Below are 21066 nucleotides of genomic sequence, written 5' to 3'. Positions count from 1 at the left end.
CTCAAAACAATACATAATGCGGTCGGAGCTTTGGCTTCTCGACACAAGGAGTGCAAGTTGGCCGCACCTGAGCAAACATGAATGCATGGTAGCAGGGTTCCGAGTAACAGGTCTGATCAGCCTGAAACACAGAATTCCTCATAGCATCTTGCGCCGAATCTAAATTGGTTCTGGAAGGACCGTACCATGACACAGCTGATGACAGCGCCAGAGTGTAGACAGCTGACGCTCCAATCAGAATTGATTCCAAGGAGAAGGTTCATCACGGTTGCAGGGCTGTAGATTTCTTCAAACCAGATCCATCTGCCTCACCTTGGCCACACCCAGGGAACAGAATAACTCGCCCTCCTCGGGTGGTCAATGCCTCTGAGTTTCTGCCAGGTATCCCCCTTGAGTTCTATAACGTCATTAGACAATAATACTCAACGTTCCTCCAAGGAACTACATAGGGGTCGCTGTCTGTATTCGGCTGGCATCATTCATCCAGTTACTACGTAGAATCACAGCAAGTGAGAAAGTTCATTAGTACACTTACATTCAATACATTACTCGAACAACGCCTTGTACCTCTTGAGTCCAATAACGCCAACGGACAATTGAATACATCATACCACAACGTTCGTCCACTGATCTAGGCACTATTCATCGGCATTCGGCAGGGCTGTCATTAGAATGGTGGCGAACGAGAACGTTGTGTCTTACTAGAGTTCACAATCCCACCTTTCCCCCGAGGATGGAGCGCTCTATTGATCAGAGGTTACCTGAAACCATGATGATCAGGCAGATAGATGATACTTACCTGGACAGACCGAATTGTCGTATGCGACATAAAGTAGCCTGCGTATAGCCTTTTTTATTTCTTCGTACGTATACAGAAAGCCAGATGGTTTCATTATGTTAGAAGAAGCAAAGATTTGTTAGGAAAATTGAGGGGTAGCCGTTTTGACAGCGAGATGGGGCATCCTTGAAGTTCCATGTCCGCAGTTGGCAGCGTCTGCAATTCAGTCGAGCCATTGAACCGGTCCAAATTCCAATACCAATACCACTTTAGAAGCTATATTGCAATCACCACCAATGAGAAAACACCATCCGAACCTTCCACCCTTCTGATCAGGCAACATGAACACATGTGCGTCGTACCATGATGGTGCTACCGACATACTGGTTAGCCAAAGTACCGCAAGGAACGTTGATTTTTTCCGTGGCAGATGCCGGACAAGATCGCAGAATCCGAACATCACGCACCCCTCACGACGATGTGGGTAGCACGGCGTTATCATTTGGATCCTCCTGAGAATTTCGCCACACCCTGCGACCGATAGCAGGTTACTGTGGTGGGCATACTTGTGTAATGAGAAGGAACAACAGTACGAGCGAAATATGGAGCACACATGTCGGGACTCGGGCCCAGGGGAAGACCCGTAACAGAAAGAGTGCAGCATTACGCAAGCAGACTCACGTTCATCACGCCACCAACCCCTGTGGACCTGTGGTACTAGCGCAGAAGTCAGGAGTCAGGACTGTGTAACTGGGTACCATATATGTTGTGGCCTAGTGCCGAACGATTACACGAGGTACCACTCTCCTATAATGATGGGCTCGTGCCTCTTTTGTTCGCTGGAAGTGTCTACAAACCGAAAGCTGGTCAACTTGGTGGTCTCCAACCGTATCTCGCACGGAGCTTGTAAGTGTGTAGTTGCCAGTGGCTTTCTACGCTGCGCCTCGTTATCAGATATCTGTGATGAGACTCGTGATATGTACATGATATCATCATCACCCTCGTCCTCCGTGCTTCTCTGTCTCGAATCCAACACAAATGGACTGACACGTCTCTTTGGGGCGAAGTAACACCGTTATCGGATCTAATCCCAGAGCCAGGGGACTGGTACCTGTTGGGTACCTGGACCAAAAACCAACATAGAAATTTGGGGTGCCCGCTGGGAGACTACTCTGCTGGTCACATACTCGACATCATCGAGGGGGTGCGAAAGACGGATGCAGAACAATATGTACATATTCTCAGCCATGCGACTTCTTTCGTGGAGATATGCTTACGGTTTCCCTACTCTATTTTCAGTCTGCCAGTACTGGCGTCATCTCTCAGGTCCCCCTCCCCCCTTGCATGCCTACGTGTCTGTACCTTTATCGAAATTCTCGCGCTGTTCAGGCATAAAGCTCAGAATCTTCAGATAGGCTGAGTAGGAGTGTTGGAAGTCTTGTGGCTCACGCGTTCGATCACGCGTGCTATTCGACGAAAACCTCAAGATACTGAAACGATGCGGCTGATGGGGAGCGTGATAGGGGTTTTCAAGCGTATTTAGAAAGTGGAGCTTACATAAGCCATTCAGCATTTTGTCAAGTCTGTGCACTCTTCTGGGGTACTTCCACCAAGGAACATGGCAGCAGAGGTCCAAGCACCGTCAGCGACAGCCGCTTCAACGTCCTCGATGTCTTCCATTCGAGCAACCAAGGTCAGCTATTGCGATGATATTGTCGGTTGGTCTCCTTTTTGATACGACTTAAACGCAGAGAAAACTCGAAGATGCCATTCAGTCACTGGACGTCGCCGTTTCGCCGTCGACCAGCTCGCAGTCGATTAGTAGTGTGGCCGATAAGCCTCCTCTCGCTAAGCGTCCAAATCTCTCCCGCTCTTTCTACTCGACACTCGCAAAATATGGCATAGAGTCTCGTACCGAAACCAAGCACACTTCCTCGCCCGAGTCAGTTCCAATTCACATCCAGTACACAGGAACTGCCATTTACTGAATGTAACGGTAACACGTTGGTAGCATCTCAAACACCATCAACCTCTCCACAAGCGCACCTCACCTTGCCGCCATTCTCGCCCGCACAGCATCTCGCTCTTCGCAAAGTTCTCCATCCAATCAGAAAACGATTACCTTCAAACACTCTTCTGCACCTCCAGTACATGCAACGTCCGAATACAGACCTTCGTCGACGCAATCCTTTCTGTCTCGCCTTGCCACGTACAAGCTCTCCACATATGCCAACAAGCCACCACAAATCGATGCTGTGGCCGCAGCCAAGCGTGGATGGGTAAACGACGGAAAGGATAGGTTGGTATGTGGGATATGTGATGTGTCGTGGGTGCTTGCAGGACGAGATGGCATGACCAAGGAAGCTGGTAAGAAGGTAGGTTATAGGAACGTGTAATTGCCGCTGAGCAGGACATTTCTCTCCACCCTGTCGTTCTGCGCTCGGTTTACAGCCAATGCTTTGATCGAAAAACAACACATTTCGCTTGTGGACATGCACAAGGATGGATGCCCATGGAAGACGAGACAATGCGAAGGTGTGTATTGCTTCCTCCTGTGCCGTCCAAGGATAATCTGATCTATCCCACAGATTCTGTGTACCGCGTGCCCCTTCAAACCCCGAGTTTCACTGCTCGCGACTTGAGAATTACCGCTGTTGCTCTAGATTCTATCATATCTAAAATTGCCATCAAACACCCACTTGTATGCGTACTCAAATTCGTTCTCAGTGACACTTACTAACCCCTATTTCTCAGACATCTTCGCAGCTGAGCTCCCTTCGTTCAGCCGTGTCAACGGCCACTGTCCCGACCCCGCCTTCTGAAGATCCTTCTGCTATGCAAGCCGATGAGAGCGCACCGCCACCAGCGGCCAAGTTATCAGATACTTCGTTCATCGTGGCCCTCTTTGGGTGGCAGCCCGCGCCTTCACCTCCTCTCGATCGCCGACCAATGTCGTCCTTGTCGATGTCTTGTTCAGGGTCGTTCGTGGCCTCTGTGTCCACACCCGCGCTTTCGCGTGCAAGTTCTGTCTCGCGTTCGTTCACGGACCGGGGGTCCACGCCTGCGCCGATGCCACCCCCGTCTGCATCGCCCCGTATAGGTAGGAGCGCCTCTAGATTACAACTCAGCGCATCCCCGGTTCGCCCACTCCATGCGAACAACGGGGTTCCCAGTAGTGCATCTGCAATGGGACTATCAACGTCGTCCACATCAGCAAAGGATATGTCACTCATACATTGCCCGCTGTGCCAGAGACGCGTGGGGTTGTGGAGCTTTGCAACCGTAGAGCTCGCCGACGAGAGTTCAATGGGTGAGGAACAGGAGCAGCAGCATGCGCCTTTGTCATCGACGAGCGGAAAATCCCTGTCGGCGTTCGCATCAGCAGCGAGGACATCGGGCTCGCGATCTCGAAGAGCTTTCGATGTCGTAAAAGAGCACCGCTCGTACTGTCCGTATGTCGTCCGATCAACAGCTGTACCATCGCTTCCTTCCGCGACGACGTCCGGTACATCCAACCTCCCTGATAATGGCGGTGGTTTGGTAGAGGGTTGGCGGGCCGTATTGACTGTTGTTCAGCGGCACGGGTTAAGTCAGCGACAACGGATGTCGCGGTTCGTCTCTGGTAGCAGCGAGGGTACCGAGAGAGGGCGAGACGAGGAGTTGGAAGGCGTGGAGGCGATGGTAGCCGGTGTGAAGAGTAAAGGGGTAAGTGGGATTTTTGGATATCGACGGTTGATTTCGTCTGATGCGTTTTCTTTTGTAGGGAAGAGACCTTTTAAAATATGTCAGGGGTCTCCTTGGATAGAAGGTGGACTGATTGGATATGCATCATGGTCGAGTGTCCAAGTTATTTAACAGTTGACGTGATATTTGTACACTAACAATATTCAAGCTTATGCATTAATTCACTCGCACTCGTTGACAGAACTATCAACATCACCCACAGAATTTTCTGACTCTGAGTCAGATATTGTTCAGTTGTGGTCATTCGCGGAACTGCGATCAGCCGTCCCGATCTCCGATATCTAGGTCAAGTGCTATTCAATCGTGGCGCCGCACCGCAGTTGGCCATTGAGCACTCTGATCTACCAAAGGCATTGCCGGCCACCCACTGGCTGTTGACTAAATCTCGGATGCCAATGACTGCACAGCCGTCGAGAAATACACCAGCCTAGCGCGTAGTTGTGTTGACGAGAAGAGTGATGGTAAAGCTCAATGTGGTGTGGCCTTCTGGCTCTGCCGCACCGCCAGATGCAGGCTGGATTTTGTCAACTGCCTGCGGTGCCGTCTCGACAAAAGAGACACTGCGCCAGCATTTTGGCGCGGGACCCGAAGACCTCGAGGCCCTCCTCCGGAGAGCGCACCACATTCTCACTTTCATCATCCACTTCTATATCCACAGCCTCCCCGGCATCAATCGGGATCCCGTTGCTGAGGGTATTGACATTGATATATTTGGATACGGTGCTGTTTAATTAGGAATGGAAGAATGTGCCCTCGACAATGGAGACCGAATCGGAATGGGCATACTTACAGCCTGAATCTAGATAACCTGAAAAGCCAAGACTTACACGCGAGGAGAGGGATTCTACCTCGCATCCACTCGTATCGAGCTGCAAGGCGTCGAAGCACTTGAAATTGATGCGCGCTTTGATGGATGAGGTGTTTGTCGGTGACGATATCGCCAGTCCGTGGTAGCACATCCAACTACTCTCATCTTTCTCGGGTGGTGCACGCGTTGACGAGTCTGCTAACGGACACCCACTAAGGGGTGCGACCCGGTTTTCTGGGCATATTCAGATCCTGGTGAGAGGAAGTGAAGGGTTGAGGGTATCTTACTCACCAAACTTGTGCGCAACCAATGATTTCGAAGGTCGCCTCTAAAGTATCCCGCGTTCACCCCAGTTGCGGACGGGTACAGATAAACAGTTGATATCAGTGTGAGTGGAGCGCACTTACATTTTGTCTATCGATAGGGAGCACTGGGCGGTACTGTGTATTAGTTGTACTCAACTCCTCGACGAAGGTGCGCGCATGGCCCCAGGCGCAGTGGCTCCAGGCTGAGCAGCTTGCTACCGTCTTTCTATCTACCCCGTAGTTCAAGCGCTCATATGTCTTGTGTGCTGCGACAGCGAAGACAAGCATCACCTTGTCAGTCTCTAGAATGGTAGTCTCGCTACTAGACGCTCTTCGGTACTCGGACAAGTCCGGACGTAAGCGGTAACCGGACATGTCCGGCCATTCTCGGAGGCACGGCGTGCACCGGATACAGAAAGAACTACCAAAGAGTTGTAGTGATACACCAACTATCATGTATGTGTGTGTTTCGTCCTTGCACCTATGCAAGTAAGGGTGCAATTTCCACTCAGCCATCTTATTATACATCACCTTCCCCAACTGGTATTCTGACGTCCATGTGGTTCATGTCAAATCCTTTCTCTTCCAGGTACTGACGGAACTTAGGAAGGTGTCAGTTCATGCCCAAAGGAGAAAGGGAAGACAGGAAAAACGTACAGCTTTCTCTTCGTCGTGCATATGGGTTTTCACCAGGAAAAATGTCACGACTGCACCGAGAATGGCAAGGCCACTACCGATCCAGAACGGACCGGTGTTGCCCTTCGCGGTTTTCGAACCGCCGAAGGCTAAATGGACATACCTCACTGCGTGAGTAATTACACCTTTCGCCGAGTGCATCGAAACACACCATCGATGATCCGCGGAAAGACTAGCCATTGGGGATCAGCCAAGTGAAGGGGTGGATCGAGCCGGGCACATACCCCATGTTCCAATGAAAGCTCCCACTTTGCCGATGGTAGCTGCAATGTTGTAGAATTGTCCACTGATATGGGCTGTAGGACCGGTTTTTGCTGCAAGAATACGGAGGCAACTGCCAGGACCTGTTTCATGGCAACACATAAACAGACCAGTCGACCGTGCCATTGGACTCGTCGGACTCACCAACTTCACCAAGAGTTAAGAATAGTCCATAGAAAACCTGTATAATACTTGAAAAGGTACATGCATGAGTGCAGATTCAATGGGCTTACTGCAAACGTGGCAGTATGGTTGGTGAGTGGGCTGTACATGGTGCCCATGGCAAAGCCAATGGTGGCCTGCAAGAGCAATCCAACAATCTGATGAAACAAGATCTGAATACGCATGGAATTGGCAATGTAAACGGCATACCATCGTTGTCTTCAGACCAAGGTAATCAATAATGAATGTGCCAAGCACAGTTCCTGCATCGCATTCAGCTCACCGACAACCTGAAAGGCTAGATAGGGCACCTGGGATATAGAACAGACTACTGCAAGTCAAGACAATACCCTGTGAGAGTAAAAAAAAGACGAGCTTACTTGATGACAATGGACCACCCAAACACAATCGTCAAGGATGAACTGCCTCCTGTGATACTGGAATTTCGTGAGGTCTAACCCTCTGCGAGTGACAAATCATGCAAACTCACTTGTTCATGATCATGGAAGAATATATGCCAAACTATGGTCAATTAGAGATGCGTCCAACATTCACAGAAAGAGAGTCAGCGCACGGGGTACCTGCGGTTCCAGCATCAGTTGTTATGCCCCCCATGAGCTATTAACATGTACGTACGAGATGGAATCGTAAATGAACCTTGTGTTGCCATACAATTTCAATGTCAAATCGCTACCCAGAAGTCAACATGTCCACCCACCAGGCCAATGACAATCCAAGGACACTCTTCCAGTACCACTTCACGGTGAGCCAGCCGGGGATATGTACGAGTTCCGATGAGTTGCTGTCGGGTTCTGGGACAGGCTGGTGAAAGAGAATGATACACCCGCAGATGAGAACAATTGGAGGGACGGCGCCGAAACCAAGCGAGTGACTGCAGATCATGCGGAGGTGCTGCTGTTCACCAGAGAAACACCAGTACAAGACAAGTGGAACAAAAAAGGCAAGCACGAAACCGGCGTCGATCATGGTTTCTGTAGAGAATTAGCGGGGACACTGACTGATGGGCCGCAGGCGTTACTCACTGGTACCAAGTACCAACCATCGGTGTTGTGCATTTTTGGCGATGCCATCTTGCCACGTCCGTTCCAAAGGAGTTGCCATACCGGAAGTGTGTCCGGCTCCAATGCCGATGCCGAGCAGGAAACTTCATAATTACAAAATTGGCAACCGCTTAAGCGAAAGGGAGTCCGAAGCCCACCGCATAAAACAAAGCCAACCGACGAATTCACCGACACTGATTTCAGGGCCCCCTGGGATTGCCACGATGCTGGACATTGCGGAAAAGAGAATGACACACAAAGGCGCAGCCGCCTATGTGAAACACTCAGACCCACAAATGAGATTACACAAAGCGGCGCACCATTCCCATCACGATACCATCTGAAATCCACCCAAAGATGAGCATGCCAGTTACAGTCCCTTTGGGGGGTTAGTCTACTTGTGATGCTGAGATGGAACAGATACATAAGAGTTTGATTCACCAGCGAATGCGACACTCGCCAATGCCCCACTATAATATGTCTCGAATTGACTTCCTGGATATTCGCGAGTCAATACTGATGGTAGGGATTGATCAGTGCCTCGTGGACACCTCAGTCGATGGATATACATACGAGTGATAACTGCGACAGCGGAGTCAGACTTGAGTGCGAGATCGGGGCGAGATACACGTACCTGCTCCAATCACTCCAATAGAGTAGCCTGCCCAAAGTCAGTGCACCTTTGAGGACAAGTAGATGGATGAGCAGTACCATTAGAAAATGGCACTGTACCACGGCTGACAGGTTAGGGGGAACTTCCTGTTAGTCCCAAGTACTGGCTACAAAATGAAGTAAGACCCTACATGAATCGCACAAGGAACTCTGTGGTCAGTTGCCTATATGTTACGGACATTTCGTGGGATATAGATGGCGGTTGAAAGCAAGGGGTTCAGGCAGGTTAACGCTCCTGATAGCCGTTATGTAAGCAGACGAGGAGGAGATTTGGTGTAGTTCGAGTCAGGCGTGACTCATCACTGTCCCCGACTCCAACGAACACAGCTCTATAGAACTAGGGTAGTAGTGTTGAAACTGTCGAGAATTGTGGGAATAAGAAAGAGAAGAACATGGATATGTGAAAAACATAACAACAAAATGTATTCTCAAAGCCTCGTCGGAAGGGAGGTTCATGGGACCGTTGATGCAGCAGAGGATGATGCACCCTTGGCAGCAGTTTTTGGGCCTTCCCACGGTCTTTAGATATATTTATTGTGTACGCAATAATGTACCTAATAGATGCCTTCATCAGGGGGAGGTTCCAGCCAATTCCAGCAATATGGTCGTGAGGCACCCTCCCTGCCGCTAATGGCAAAGATCAACGTTGTGGGGAAGGTAAGCTGAGCGTGTTACATCCCTTTACGGAGGTCCACCCGTCTATTGGGCGAGATTCGCCATGTAGCTAGGCGGGATCTTTGAGTGTTTTCTATCCCTCCCAGGAGGATTCCCGAGCCATTTTCCGTCGTTCATCTACCTATGTCCCAACCATCTGTCAGAGGCACTAATCAGACTGGGAGGGTTCTTCGAGTATTTTCTATCCCTCCAAGGAGGCTCCTCGAGGCTTTTCCTGGGAGCTCATCTAAGTATATACCGACTATCTGCCAGAGGTACTCCTCCGATTTTGTTTCACGAACTTTATGTTGCTAAATCACAACGCATTAATATGTCGCGCATGGAAAGGTGTATTGCATGATGACTAATACACGGCATGAGGTAATCCCGAGTCAAGGAAGAAGAGCGTGAAAATAGAACGTTCGGGGTAGATGCGACTTGTAAATAGAAAAAGACATAGATCAAGATACGGACATCAAAATGTTGCCACCCCACTAGATGCAGGATCTTCCGCGGACATCTGATGGACTACTCACCAGACGACTTTGACGTTGTCGTGTCACCAAGACGCGAGGGGGGTGGGTACATGTGAGCAGAATTAGGATCAGGGAGGGGGGCAGTTTGTCCGGGTGGTGCGAGGTCATGGTGAACGTTACTGCCAAAATGGTAACCTGGCCCACGAGCGACAGCGGCATGTGGGCACCATAGTTTGGATGCCCTGTGTTGTTGGTGGAGGGGACATGGGAAGCACCAGGATCTGCGTATGAGCCATGGTAGGCAAGATGGGGCGGGGGATATGTGGGATGGTAAGGAGCCGCTGGATGGTTTTACCACCCTCCGTGTAAGCCAGCGTTGTAATCATACGGTGCACCCAGCATCTGCCATGGTGGCACTCCAGGTCCAGGGAGCCAATCAACAAAACCATGTTGCTGAGATGGATGGACAAACGACTCTTGGCAAGATATAGGATGGGGAGCGGGGTAAGGGCAGGGCAGATGAACTCTGCCCACTGTCAGATCGGAGTGCCCACCGTGATCGCTTCCCTGGGGATCATCAGCTTCTCCTTTAATTGTGGGCAAACGACCTTCCTCAGCAGCCAAAAGTCTTGCGGACACTGTAGACGGACACTCACCAGATAATCCCGGCTCATCCAACTTGGGAAACGCCCGGCGCTGAAGGTTAAATGGTTCAGGCTCATCACCTGAACGGGTTCCACCCTGCACAATGCGAGGCCTTGGGTGCTCTGCTTGACTTGTCATCGGTGGATTGACGTAGATCGCTGGGGGTTCTAAGTGGGATGGCTGTGGAATCAATGAACCTGATCCAGCAGTGGTGTCACTCGTACAATGGGAGAAGAAGTCCATGTCTGAGGGGGCAGTTGGTCTGTCACCCTGTTCAGTAAAAAGGTCGGCGGCATCACAAGTATCCGGGCTTCTTGCAGCTGGCATAACCAATTTCAGGGCTAGACAATCAATAGTGATGACTCATTAGTAGTGCACATAATCGAGGTAACTGTATGCACCTCTAAAACTATTGCCTGTCACTCCAGGAGTATCATGCGAGCGAGCACTATTGCCACCTACAGTTCTAGGAGCATCAGATAAGTTGTTGGGAATGCTGTAGGACATCCTAGAAGTGTCTAGAAAACTGGATATAATGGTGTCAGAAGAGGGTTCAAGTGAGAAGTGATGGGGATGGATAGATTATCAGAGTCAGTAGGCAAGATATCACAATCAACAGAGCTGCCTGGGGTAATAGTAGGGATGATCACCTTTGGAACATTGACAGCCTCCTTGTGAGAGTCCCGAACATCGCATGAAGTATGTTCCTTTGTGGAACTGGGAATGTCAGTATGACGAGCAGAGTTGGGAATAATTGGAGGGGCACATGCCTGCACAGTCTGAATGGACTCCTTGCAAGCATCCAGTGGAACATCAGATCAAGTACCTCTCTGCACAGAAGCATCCTCCTCCAATGAAATATATGTTGGTGAAGAAGGAATGTGATGGTGGGCCTTGCTACTGGTCGAAGGAATCAACAAGCCTTTGAACCTTACAGTCTTGCTCCATTTAGGTATGTGGCCCTTGCTATGCAAAGGTGAGACATTCGTTTTCTGCTTCGGATTGCCCACTTCATGGCCCTTGACTTTATGCTTACATGACAATGGTTCTTGTGCATAGTCAGAGTCACCATCCTCAGCACCATTCCTTTCAACCTCACTATTATCTATATCCATCTCACTGTCCTGGACACCTTGGGATTGTTGATCGGGCAGGTAGTCATTGCTGGGTGACTCACTTTCAGAGATTGAGCTATTGTCAGAGGTGACAAGTTCAGAAGTTGTTGTGATTTTTGACTTGGAAGACTGTTGAGGATGTTGAGGATGCAATATACCCATGAGCTGCATCCCAGAGGTGGTGGTGGAAGTACCAGGCTTGGCCGCAGGAACCTCTTTGACACTGTCAGAAGTGTTGATGGTGGCTGAGTTTCCCTTCTCGACATCACCTCCAGCAGGTGTGGCCTTCTTCAGCTTAGTCTTCTTGACACATGTGGCAGATCGATCAAGGAGTCAAGCTGGTCCAAGGTGGTCAACTGTGAGACTACAGAAGATCTGCTTTCCCCTTGGCAGTTTTGAGTCAAATGATGGCGGGGTGCTGATGATAACTGGACTCTTGGATGTGAGCAGATTTGCTATAGCTGCATTAGTACTCATCAACCATAAAAAAATGGAGGACATACTTTTGTTTTTGGGGTCATGCTGGATGCAGAGTTTGCTTTTGCTAGTGTCCACATGTGCAGCAATGAGCTTAGAACAGTCTGCACATGTGAGGTCCGAGATCCCTTTCCCAGATGCCTTGCCGCAGCGTTCCTCACCTGGGAAGATAACATCTGCTGGCCAGTTATACATGACAAGTGTGCTGCCTGCCAGCTGATTCAGGAGAGACTTCCAGGGAAATAGCTTTTGGGATGCCTATTTGAATCCAAAGTTTTCTTTAAGAATCATTAGATGACTAGGAAAGCTAATATTGGAAGGACACACTGATAAGCTTTTGAAGATGTTGTTTGACTTGATCATGATCAGGTTGCTTGCTATTTTTGATAATCTCGACTTCATTGTCAGACTGATCCTTCTTGACATTGACAGCATGTTGTTTCCCTTTTCCTCTGTGTTATGCCCAAGCATGGTGACTTCTTCAAATGGAATAGGCACGAAGCACACAAGGTATATCCTACAGGCCAAACTTGTCATAACCCCTATGGCTAAGTTATCGCAGTGTTCTGGCAAGGCTCTTGTCTGCTGGTGAGTCCCTAAGGTTGTTCACACAGAGAGAAGGGCAAGGATCAGAGCGAAGGGATGAAGCTTAGTTGCAAGGAATCGAAAAACTGCAGATACAGGACAGAGTACATAGGTTTATATACCCCTAAGTATGAGTACTGTACCAGTCACACTGGTTGCAACATGACACATATCCACAGTAGTCAACAGATCAATCAATGAAATAAATAAGAGTCATATGGTGTCAAAGATGGGGGTAGGAAGGCAACAAAGGCTATGCCAGCTGGCACAATCAATGCACAGTGAGGAGCCTGACACCGGAGCTATAGTACAACATATAAGCAATATAAACGAGTCATTGGAACAAGAAAGAAACATGTTGTCCATCAGAGAGGGTGGTGGAATACCAGATCACAGTGGCAATGTGGTCTTGACAGGTATTGGAAATACCTTGACAGCAGGAGATCTGAATGTTCCCTGGAGCATTTGAGCCCCTAGGATGGCAATGATTATGAGGGATGTGACAAGGCACGTGATGCATGTGACCATGAAGAGTCAAAAAAGGAAGGCCCCTTGACAGAGGCATAACATCACCCCCCCTCTAAGGTCCTCAGACCCCTGAGGACTGGCCTGGAGTCGTGTTGGCAGAGCAAGAGGAAAGGGGTCAGTGAGTAGTATAGATGTGGGAATGTGTCTGAGAGGCAATGGGTGACGAAGGCGATGGAGTCGACAGCTCCTTGAGGGCCAGAGTATAGTGGGAGCCATGTCTGTTGTGGCATGACCAATGTCCCAGGTAATGGCACTGGAAGCATGTGTGAGGGCATAAGGGGTGTTCATTGGGTACAGGGGATTGTCCTCTGAGGTAGAAGCGAAGTTGATCCAAAGGGATGGGGACGAAGGGAGCAGCAGGGAGAGGGTTGGTGGAGTGGATAGCATTATGGTAGTATTTGTGTGATCTGGCCCACGACGCGTCCTGCAGTAAAGTCTCCCAAGAGGAGTTATGAGTCCCAGTCCTGAGATGAGCACCAACCTCTTTAAACAGATCCGCCAAGTTGACGAATCCCAGCTCCATGGCACACCATACCTTCTCCTTCTCCTGATCTGTAATTTCTGTCTTGGCTTCCAAAGCCAATGGTTCCTCTTGCTTTGGTCAGATATGATCAAGAAGCTGGGTCGAAGGAGGGGTGAGGAGCCCATCAATCTGAGAAGTGCAAAGGTGATGGTACATGCCACTGGTAACAGCCTCGGAGATGTCTGAAGACCCCTTTTCCAGCATACTGACCATGATCGCCTCTGACAGTGGGGTGATGCCTGCGACTTTTCATGTATGGATTTTTGACATGGCTGAGTTAATTAAGTCTGTCGCTTGGTAGATCTGAGACAACAGCCTAAAATATTCAACCTGTTCTGGTGTGCACCCATCAATGTCATCCCCATCATGGAAGAGGTCAAGTGCCCAAACAATGTCCAAGTAGTCACCTGCTGAGACTGGTAATCACAACTGGTCATCCCTGGCAATGGCCATGCTGGTAAGGAGGTCGAGGGCTGCAAGCTCATTGCAACTGGGGTAAGTACAGAAGGCGCTGGATACGTTGGCAGGTTCAGGAGCATTGGCAGTGTCACACACCAAAGGTGTTTGGTGAGGTGGACATGGATGTAGCTGATGAATGGAGGTGAAGACCATAGCCCTCATGCAAAGAAGGACAGCCAGCAATGTTGGCAGTCATCCCTCGCACAAGAACAGGTTGTCAATGCCAAAGAAAAAGGAGGAGGCAAGTTAAGCACCAATAAAATTCTTAAGTGCTGTCACACACCAAAGGTGTTTGGTGAGGTGGACATGGATGTAGCTGATGAATGGAGGTGAAGACCATAGCCCTCATGCGAAGAAGGACAGCCAGCAATGTTGGCAGTCATCCCTCGCACAAGAACAGGTTGTCAGTGCCAAAGAAAAAGGAGGAGGCAAGTTAAGTGCCAATAAAATTCTTAAGTGCCCATGTATGGCATTCCGGTTTTCGACATATCTCCACCAATTCTGCAGACACCGAAACCATTCCCACACTTGCTTGTAGTGCTCAGCCACGCAATCCTACCTTCCAGGATTGGAAAGGATTTGCGCACTCCACACATTTCTACAGCACTCCCTCCAAAAGACGCTCATTTCACTAATTCTTCTGATATGGCTGCCTCCACATCAGTCATTTCGCTTGTCCCCTTTGCTAGGGACCATGGCTACATATATCTACCAGGAGTTCCTACCAGCTTCCATCCTGAAGCATCCTGGTACATCCCACCCTTGTCTGCCCCCTCTCAGCCCATCCAGCTTGGACAGTGTGTTCTTTTTGTCAGTATGACCTCCAGGAGGATGTTCTTTGGTTGCCTCAGGTCTGTCATTCGCTTGGAAAGGTCTTATGTGGTCGTTTCAGTCTCTCCGGTCCAAGAAGCATATGGATCCTTCCTCCCTGCCCCCTGCAACGTCTTCATACCAGTCTTGTCCATCATTCTTCCAAAATTGCGACAGCTACAGTATAATCTACTGTTCTCCACTCTCCCTGATCGCATCCATGATGAGTATGATGCACATCTTGCCTCCTTGTTGCAAGATACAGCAGAAGATGCTCCCCCTTCATCCTCTCTTCCAACAGAGCCTCATTCATGAAGTTTTTATTTGCTTCACTGAGAGGATGGTTTGGGGGGGAAAGTTGCGATCCCCTATGCTCCTGTCACCCCACAGACCCCCAAAGCTTGACCCCTGTTGACATCTGACTCACCCTGTCCACTTTTGGATGTACTATATTGGCATCAGATCAGCACTGCCTCTCTGTCATCCCACTTTGGCCTAGAAGTGATCTCTTCGAGATGTGACATGCACAGCCTCCCCCTAATGTGATTCCAGTGCACTTTCCCAGTTCCTGACATTGCTTGACTCATACTGTGACATTCTGACTGTCTTTGACTCACCTATTGCCAATACTTACCAATCTTTTGACTTTGCTTACTGATTCTTCGCCTTTTGGCTTACTTATCCTTACCAATGCTTACCAATGCTTTCCAAGATGATTACCCATCGCTTACCAAGTGTTTGCACCTTGTTTTCCATAGGCAATGCCCCTGTACTGTATATAAGTCACTGTACTTAGGTAGCAAAAAAAAAGGAGACATCAGAGAGCCCCTCTTGCTTGCAATTTATCATCTCTCAGTAAATCATTCATCAGCTTCGATAGTTGAGACTTTATTAAGGGTCTAGCTATCATCTACTTCGCTTATCATCATCTATCATCCATATACTTCGCTCCAAGCCCTCCCTGAGCTCAGTACAGCTTAGGACATTGAATTAAGTCACCATCCATCCTTCTGTAGGCTGACAGCAGTCTACCCTATTGCTTTCTATCACATTCTTGCTCCCTCTTTGTCAGGAGCACCCCCAACCCTCAGCACTCATCTTTGAGTGTTGTAGCTTGCAAAAACCCTCCCAAAGAACAGGTTCTACCATCTAGGTACTGCATAGGCACACCACCACTCGCTTTCATTGTCTTTTGTGTTGGTTTTGGTTGGTTTTCACCACTGAACCACACTTTGACTCACAGCGGCTTGAAGTGCTCAGTCAGCAACCTCTAAGTCAGCCTGCAACATGAGTACAGTGTCCAGTTCTTTTTTTAATTGAGCTGGCGCATCTAAAGGCGAAGAATGAATAACACAGTCTAATAGATGCAGAAATACTTACAAGCCTGTATGGAAAGCTGAGCACTACATTGGCTAGCCCACTTGTTCCTCAATTCCAGGATATCAATTCCACAATCACCAAGAATCTGATGTGCTTTGCTACCTTGTTCAGCAATTCCATTCCTCAGTTGGTGTCGAATCCAGTCACCAAGATTGTTTCACATCTCCAGCCCTATTGCAGCAGTGTGACAATCAATAAGCCAGATACAGTGCTGGCACTAATCGAACACTTTTTCAGTTCTGGGTAAACTAGAGTAATAAAATGAACTTGCCAATGAGCTTGGTGAAACAGGACCAGAGGTGTTTGGTGCCCTCTCCATCAGAAAGACCAAGTCCTGTAGTAATGTGGGGGTTATGAGCAAGCTGGCATGCCCATTTGTGGCCATAGGCATGCATTGCAGTTGTTGCACAGCAGATGCAACAAACAATTTCATTATTGAGGATTTCAAACTGCAGGAAGTCAGTACTAGTGTATGGGGATGAGACTTTGTATATACCTTGTCTAAAGAATGTGTGAGAACGCAACCAATATCATACAATGCAATGACAGTTGCAGCAACTGGCAAGTGGGAGAAGAGGTGTTTGAGAAGGGTGACACTATACTTCTGTTGCTCACCAGGTGTGTCAATATTTGCAAAGAAGAGAGGGATGTTGTGATGGCATATCAACACCATAATTCCAGTGTTGTTGAAGCAGTCCATTGTGGCCTTCTGCTTGTTGCCATCAGCTGCTTCATATGACACTTCACATTGATCAATTGCTTCATCAGGAACTTCAACACACTGTTGTCTCAGTGGCCACTTACACACTCGTTTGATCTGGCATCCAACATTGTTGACTTGAACCTTGGGAATGAAATATGCAGGGTCATAAAATGCAGGACAACTACCAGCTGAGTGCTGATGATGATGGTGAAAGTTCCCATCAAGTGTGATATGAATATCACCACTGTTGCTCAGTGGCTGTCCAAATGTGTGACCTGTGAAACATGCTGGGCACCTTTGGATGAGCATGGATGCACATTGTGACAATGAGAACTGTTTGGAAGATGGTGGGATCACAGTGAATGACAGTTGCTGAGCAGATTGCATGTGATTGAGATGGTTGAGAACAGTTTGGTGACAACATTCAATAATACTTTCAGCATGGTGCTCAATATGCACTTGCAAGATATCATACCACTGGACAGCATTGCCAATGCTACAATGGAACAGATCTCAAATAACTCCACCCTGTGTGCCATACTTGTAAGTACAAGCAGGTCAGCGAACAAACCACTGACCTCTTGGGTGGTCATCCAGAACCCTTGTTGTTCATAATGTGTATTGAGTGCAGAGGCAAGGGCATTGGTCAAGTCACAAGAATGTTCAAACAGTGCCTGATAGAAAGCAAGTAGTTCCACAGAAATGGCCAGGTGAGGTTGAGAGGGGGCAGTGGGAAAGAGCCTGGAACATAAGAGTAATTGAGGAAGCAATGTGCACATACAACTTAGAACTGTAACAGTTGCAAAACCTGAAATGAGATCAGCCTCCACAAGGAGATGTGAGGATGTTACACATGGTCAAAGTATAAACAGAGTAGGGAAGAATGCTTGAGTTCACATCCTGCCTGACAACCAGAGAGTGGTTTATCATAGGTTATAAGTGGCTTTCCAACGGTTTCTGCCATATATTGGAGATATGGCTCGATAATCATAGGAATAACTGCCATCCAATTGTCATACAGCTGGTTGACCACCCTTGGCAGCAGTTTTTTGGAGGGATGGTGGTCTGTTAGATATATATTTTGTGACAGCAACAATGTATCTAACAGACCCCCTACCTCCAGCAGTGGTTTCCAGATGTATCTAATTATGGTTATGCTTCTTGAAGTGATCCACCCCTCCCCTGCCAAATCTGGATATGTCTTCTGCAACATAAGTGAAATTGGGTAATTTACCCCTATTCCCTATGCTTCTGATGGACAGTGTTACTGACAATCCCTCTGTTGACCCTCACTCAACTGTCTTGAGAGCCTCTCAAGATCCTCACCCAACCATCTCAAGAGCCTCTCACCAACCTCCATAGATACACATTTATCATTCCAATATGGCATCCCATGGCTTCTGAGTGATTGCATAATCAATATGTGGCAACTTGTTACAGACACACAGTGACTCAATCATCTTGGGAGCCTCTCAAGAGCCTCACCCAACCATCTCAAGAGCCTCTCAGCAACCTCTGAGGATATATATTTATCATAGTAACATAGTAACCTGTGCATCCGAATGATTATGTAATCAAGATGTGTCATTGTTAATGAATCTGAGATCTGTGGGCCCTGAGATCTCAGATCTGACCTGCACTTCTTTGTGATTATGTAATCAAAAAAGCGGACTGAATACCCTGCTATCCTCTGGCTTTTTCAGCTTCACCACACACTCTCCCTGCCTTTTGAGATGTTCTACTGAGTTCCAATGGAATTTTTGTATGTTATTTCATAGATACACATGCAATTTTGATCCAGTTAAGTGCCCTGGAAGGATGCCAAAATAAATAGGGGTAAAATGCGAACTCTGTCCGCATTTTTGCAATTCTTGACATATGAACATGTGGATTGTGTCCCCAGGCAGCCTTAACATACATATACGACGTATCAAAATCCCAAGGCATCAGCACTAGCCCTTACAGAGATATAATTAGTTCCCCTCCTCCACACTGTATGGGGTCCAGGCTAGTATCCTTGTCATTTCTGGGTTTTCTAATGCATTGGGCCTATGGAGGGTATACAGTAAAATGTCTAATTAGAAGGGCTTGGGTAGTTTAGTTGAAGGATGAGGTGTCAGGCCACTATCTTTCTTTTTTCTGATATGGCCACCATGGGACTCCTGTATGGATAACTTGTGATGTAATACCTTGGAATGGTTCTTTTCCAGTATGTCTACCAGTATCTAGAGTTCCAAGTCCATCGATTCAGGATTGGAGGAGCAGGAAATAAAATGACTTCTGAAGAGCGTGGGAAAGTAACCAAAGATTTTAGGAGACTTTGAAAACATGTAAAAAATCTGTAATAATACAACACACAGCAATGAAATGATCAATATATGTGCATGGTTAGATTGCTACTGTCATTTCACACATCTCTATACCATCCTTCTGTTGTCCAACCTGTCCACTGAGTGCCCATTGCATAGATGTGTTACAACTTTTCTAGATTCTGCTTCAGTCTTGCAGTGCATACATGGAAATGGAGACCAGGAGGCTTTCGCATTTTTGGCATTTCATGCAGCTATATTATAGTGTCGTTGCTATCAGAGTGTTCATTGCATCAGCCACATACTATCTCTACAGTATCATGTACATTGGAGTGCTGTGTGTTGTATTATTACAGATTTTTTACATGTTTTCAAAGTCTCCTAAAATCTTTGGTTACTTTCCCACGCTCTTCAGAAGTCATTTTATTTCCTGCTCCTCCAATCCTGAATCGATGGACTTGGAACTCTAGATACTGGTAGACATACTGGAAAAGAACCATTCCAAGGTATTACATCACAAGTTATCCATACAGGAGTCCCATGGTGGCCATATCAGAAAAAAGAAAGATAGTGGCCTGACACCTCATCCTTCAACTAAACTACCCAAGCCCTTCTAATTAGACATTTTACTGTATACCCTCCATAGGCCCAATGCATTAGAAAACCCAGAAATGACAAGGATACTAGCCTGGACCCCATACAGTGTGGAGGAGGGGAACTAATTATATCTCTGTAAGGGCTAGTGCTGATGCCTTGGGATTTTGATACGTCGTATATGTATGTTAAGGCTGCCTGGGGACACAATCCACATGTTCATATGTCAAGAATTGCAAAAATGCGGACAGAGTTCGCATTTTACCCCTATTTATTTTGGCATCCTTCCAGGGCACTTAACTGGATCAAAATTGCATGTGTATCTATGAAATAACATACAAAAATTCCATTGGAACTCAGTAGAACATCTCAAAAGGCAGGGAGAGTGTGTGGTGAAGCTGAAAAAGCCAGAGGATAGCAGGGTATTCAGTCCGCTTTTTTGATTACATAATCACAAAGAAGTGCAGGTCAGATCTGAGATCTCAGGGCCCACAGATCTCAGATTCATTAACAATGACACATCTTGATTACATAATCATTCGGATGCACAGGTTACTATGTTACTATGATAAATATATATCCTCAGAGGTTGCTGAGAGGCTCTTGAGATGGTTGGGTGAGGCTCTTGAGAGGCTCCCAAGATGATTGAGTCACTGTGTGTCTGTAACAAGTTGCCACATATTGATTATGCAATCACTCAGAAGCCATGGGATGCCATATTGGAATGATAAATGTGTATCTATGGAGGTTGGTGAGAGGCTCTTGAGATGGTTGGGTGAGGATCTTGAGAGGCTCTCAAGACAGTTGAGTGAGGGTCAACAGAGGGATTGTCAGTAACACTGTCCATCAGAAGCATAGGGAATAGGGGTAAATTACCCAATTTCACTTATGTTGCAGAAGACATATCCAGATTTGGCAGGGGAGGGGTGGATCACTTCAAGAAGCATAACCATAATTAGATACATCTGGAAACCACTGCTGGAGGTAGGGGGTCTGTTAGATACATTGTTGCTGTCACAAAATATATATCTAACAGACCACCATCCCTCCAAAAAACTGCTGCCAAGGGTGGTCAACCAGCTGTATGACAATTGGATGGCAGTTATTCCTATGATTATCGAGCCATATCTCCAATATATGGCAGAAACCGTTGGAAAGCCACTTATAACCTATGATAAACCACTCTCTGGTTGTCAGGCAGGATGTGAACTCAAGCATTCTTCCCTACTCTGTTTATACTTTGACCATGTGTAACATCCTCACATCTCCTTGTGGAGGCTGATCTCATTTCAGGTTTTGCAACTGTTACAGTTCTAAGTTG

At 47.6% G+C, this 21066-nt stretch overlaps 7 protein-coding genes across 7 annotated transcripts; 2 read left to right on the top strand and 5 right to left on the bottom strand.

Moving 5' to 3' along the window:
- Positions 1–2047: 2047 nt before the first annotated feature.
- F5J12DRAFT_864560 (zf-C3HC-domain-containing protein) lies at positions 2048–4718 on the top strand. The gene is made up of 7 exons (XM_051747010.1): positions 2048–2471; positions 2530–2720; positions 2790–3145; positions 3230–3313; positions 3367–3479; positions 3533–4483; positions 4542–4718. The coding sequence occupies exons 1-7, from the start codon at positions 2397–2399 to the stop codon at positions 4581–4583; spliced, it is 1812 nt and encodes a 603-aa protein (XP_051594980.1). The 5' UTR covers positions 2048–2396; the 3' UTR covers positions 4584–4718.
- Positions 4719–6155: 1437 nt separating this feature from the next.
- F5J12DRAFT_727984 (major facilitator superfamily domain-containing protein) lies at positions 6156–8386 on the bottom strand (the record flags this gene model as incomplete). Its single annotated transcript, XM_051741843.1, has 16 exons — positions 6156–6236; positions 6293–6420; positions 6483–6503; positions 6556–6675; positions 6737–6773; positions 6826–6912; positions 6965–7017; positions 7066–7082; positions 7135–7191; positions 7245–7276; positions 7381–7411; positions 7473–7746; positions 7798–7919; positions 7974–8086; positions 8136–8194; positions 8257–8386. 16 exons carry the CDS (start codon positions 8384–8386, stop codon positions 6156–6158), a joined length of 1362 nt encoding a protein of 453 aa, XP_051594979.1.
- Positions 8387–11710: 3324 nt separating this feature from the next.
- F5J12DRAFT_727972 (uncharacterized protein) lies at positions 11711–12070 on the bottom strand (the record flags this gene model as incomplete). Its single annotated transcript, XM_051741842.1, has 1 exon — positions 11711–12070. A coding segment is annotated over one exon (360 nt), but the record flags the coding sequence as incomplete, so codon positions are not given.
- A 4317-nt stretch (positions 12071–16387) lies between these two features.
- F5J12DRAFT_728006 (uncharacterized protein) lies at positions 16388–17229 on the bottom strand (the record flags this gene model as incomplete). Its single annotated transcript, XM_051741845.1, has 2 exons — positions 16388–16588; positions 16636–17229. The coding sequence occupies 2 exons, from the start codon at positions 17227–17229 to the stop codon at positions 16388–16390; spliced, it is 795 nt and encodes a 264-aa protein (XP_051594977.1).
- A 188-nt stretch (positions 17230–17417) lies between these two features.
- On the bottom strand, positions 17418–17609 carry F5J12DRAFT_686540 (uncharacterized protein; the record flags this gene model as incomplete). Its single annotated transcript, XM_051740319.1, has 1 exon — positions 17418–17609. A coding segment is annotated over one exon (192 nt), but the record flags the coding sequence as incomplete, so codon positions are not given.
- Positions 17610–17689: 80 nt separating this feature from the next.
- Positions 17690–17869, bottom strand: F5J12DRAFT_680138 (uncharacterized protein; the record flags this gene model as incomplete). Its single annotated transcript, XM_051740232.1, has 1 exon — positions 17690–17869. A coding segment is annotated over one exon (180 nt), but the record flags the coding sequence as incomplete, so codon positions are not given.
- A 2950-nt stretch (positions 17870–20819) lies between these two features.
- Positions 20820–20999, top strand: F5J12DRAFT_681093 (uncharacterized protein; the record flags this gene model as incomplete). Its single annotated transcript, XM_051740251.1, has 1 exon — positions 20820–20999. A coding segment is annotated over one exon (180 nt), but the record flags the coding sequence as incomplete, so codon positions are not given.
- Positions 21000–21066: the final 67 nt, after the last annotated feature.

The sequence above is a fragment of the Pisolithus orientalis genome, assembly GCF_024613125.1.
Source record: "Pisolithus orientalis strain OTSU chromosome Unknown F5J12scaffold_64, whole genome shotgun sequence".
Classification (NCBI taxonomy): Eukaryota; Fungi; Basidiomycota; class Agaricomycetes; order Boletales; family Pisolithaceae; genus Pisolithus; species Pisolithus orientalis.
The sequence above is the reverse complement of the archived record's forward strand: the minus strand, read 5'-3'. Positions and strand labels throughout refer to the sequence as shown.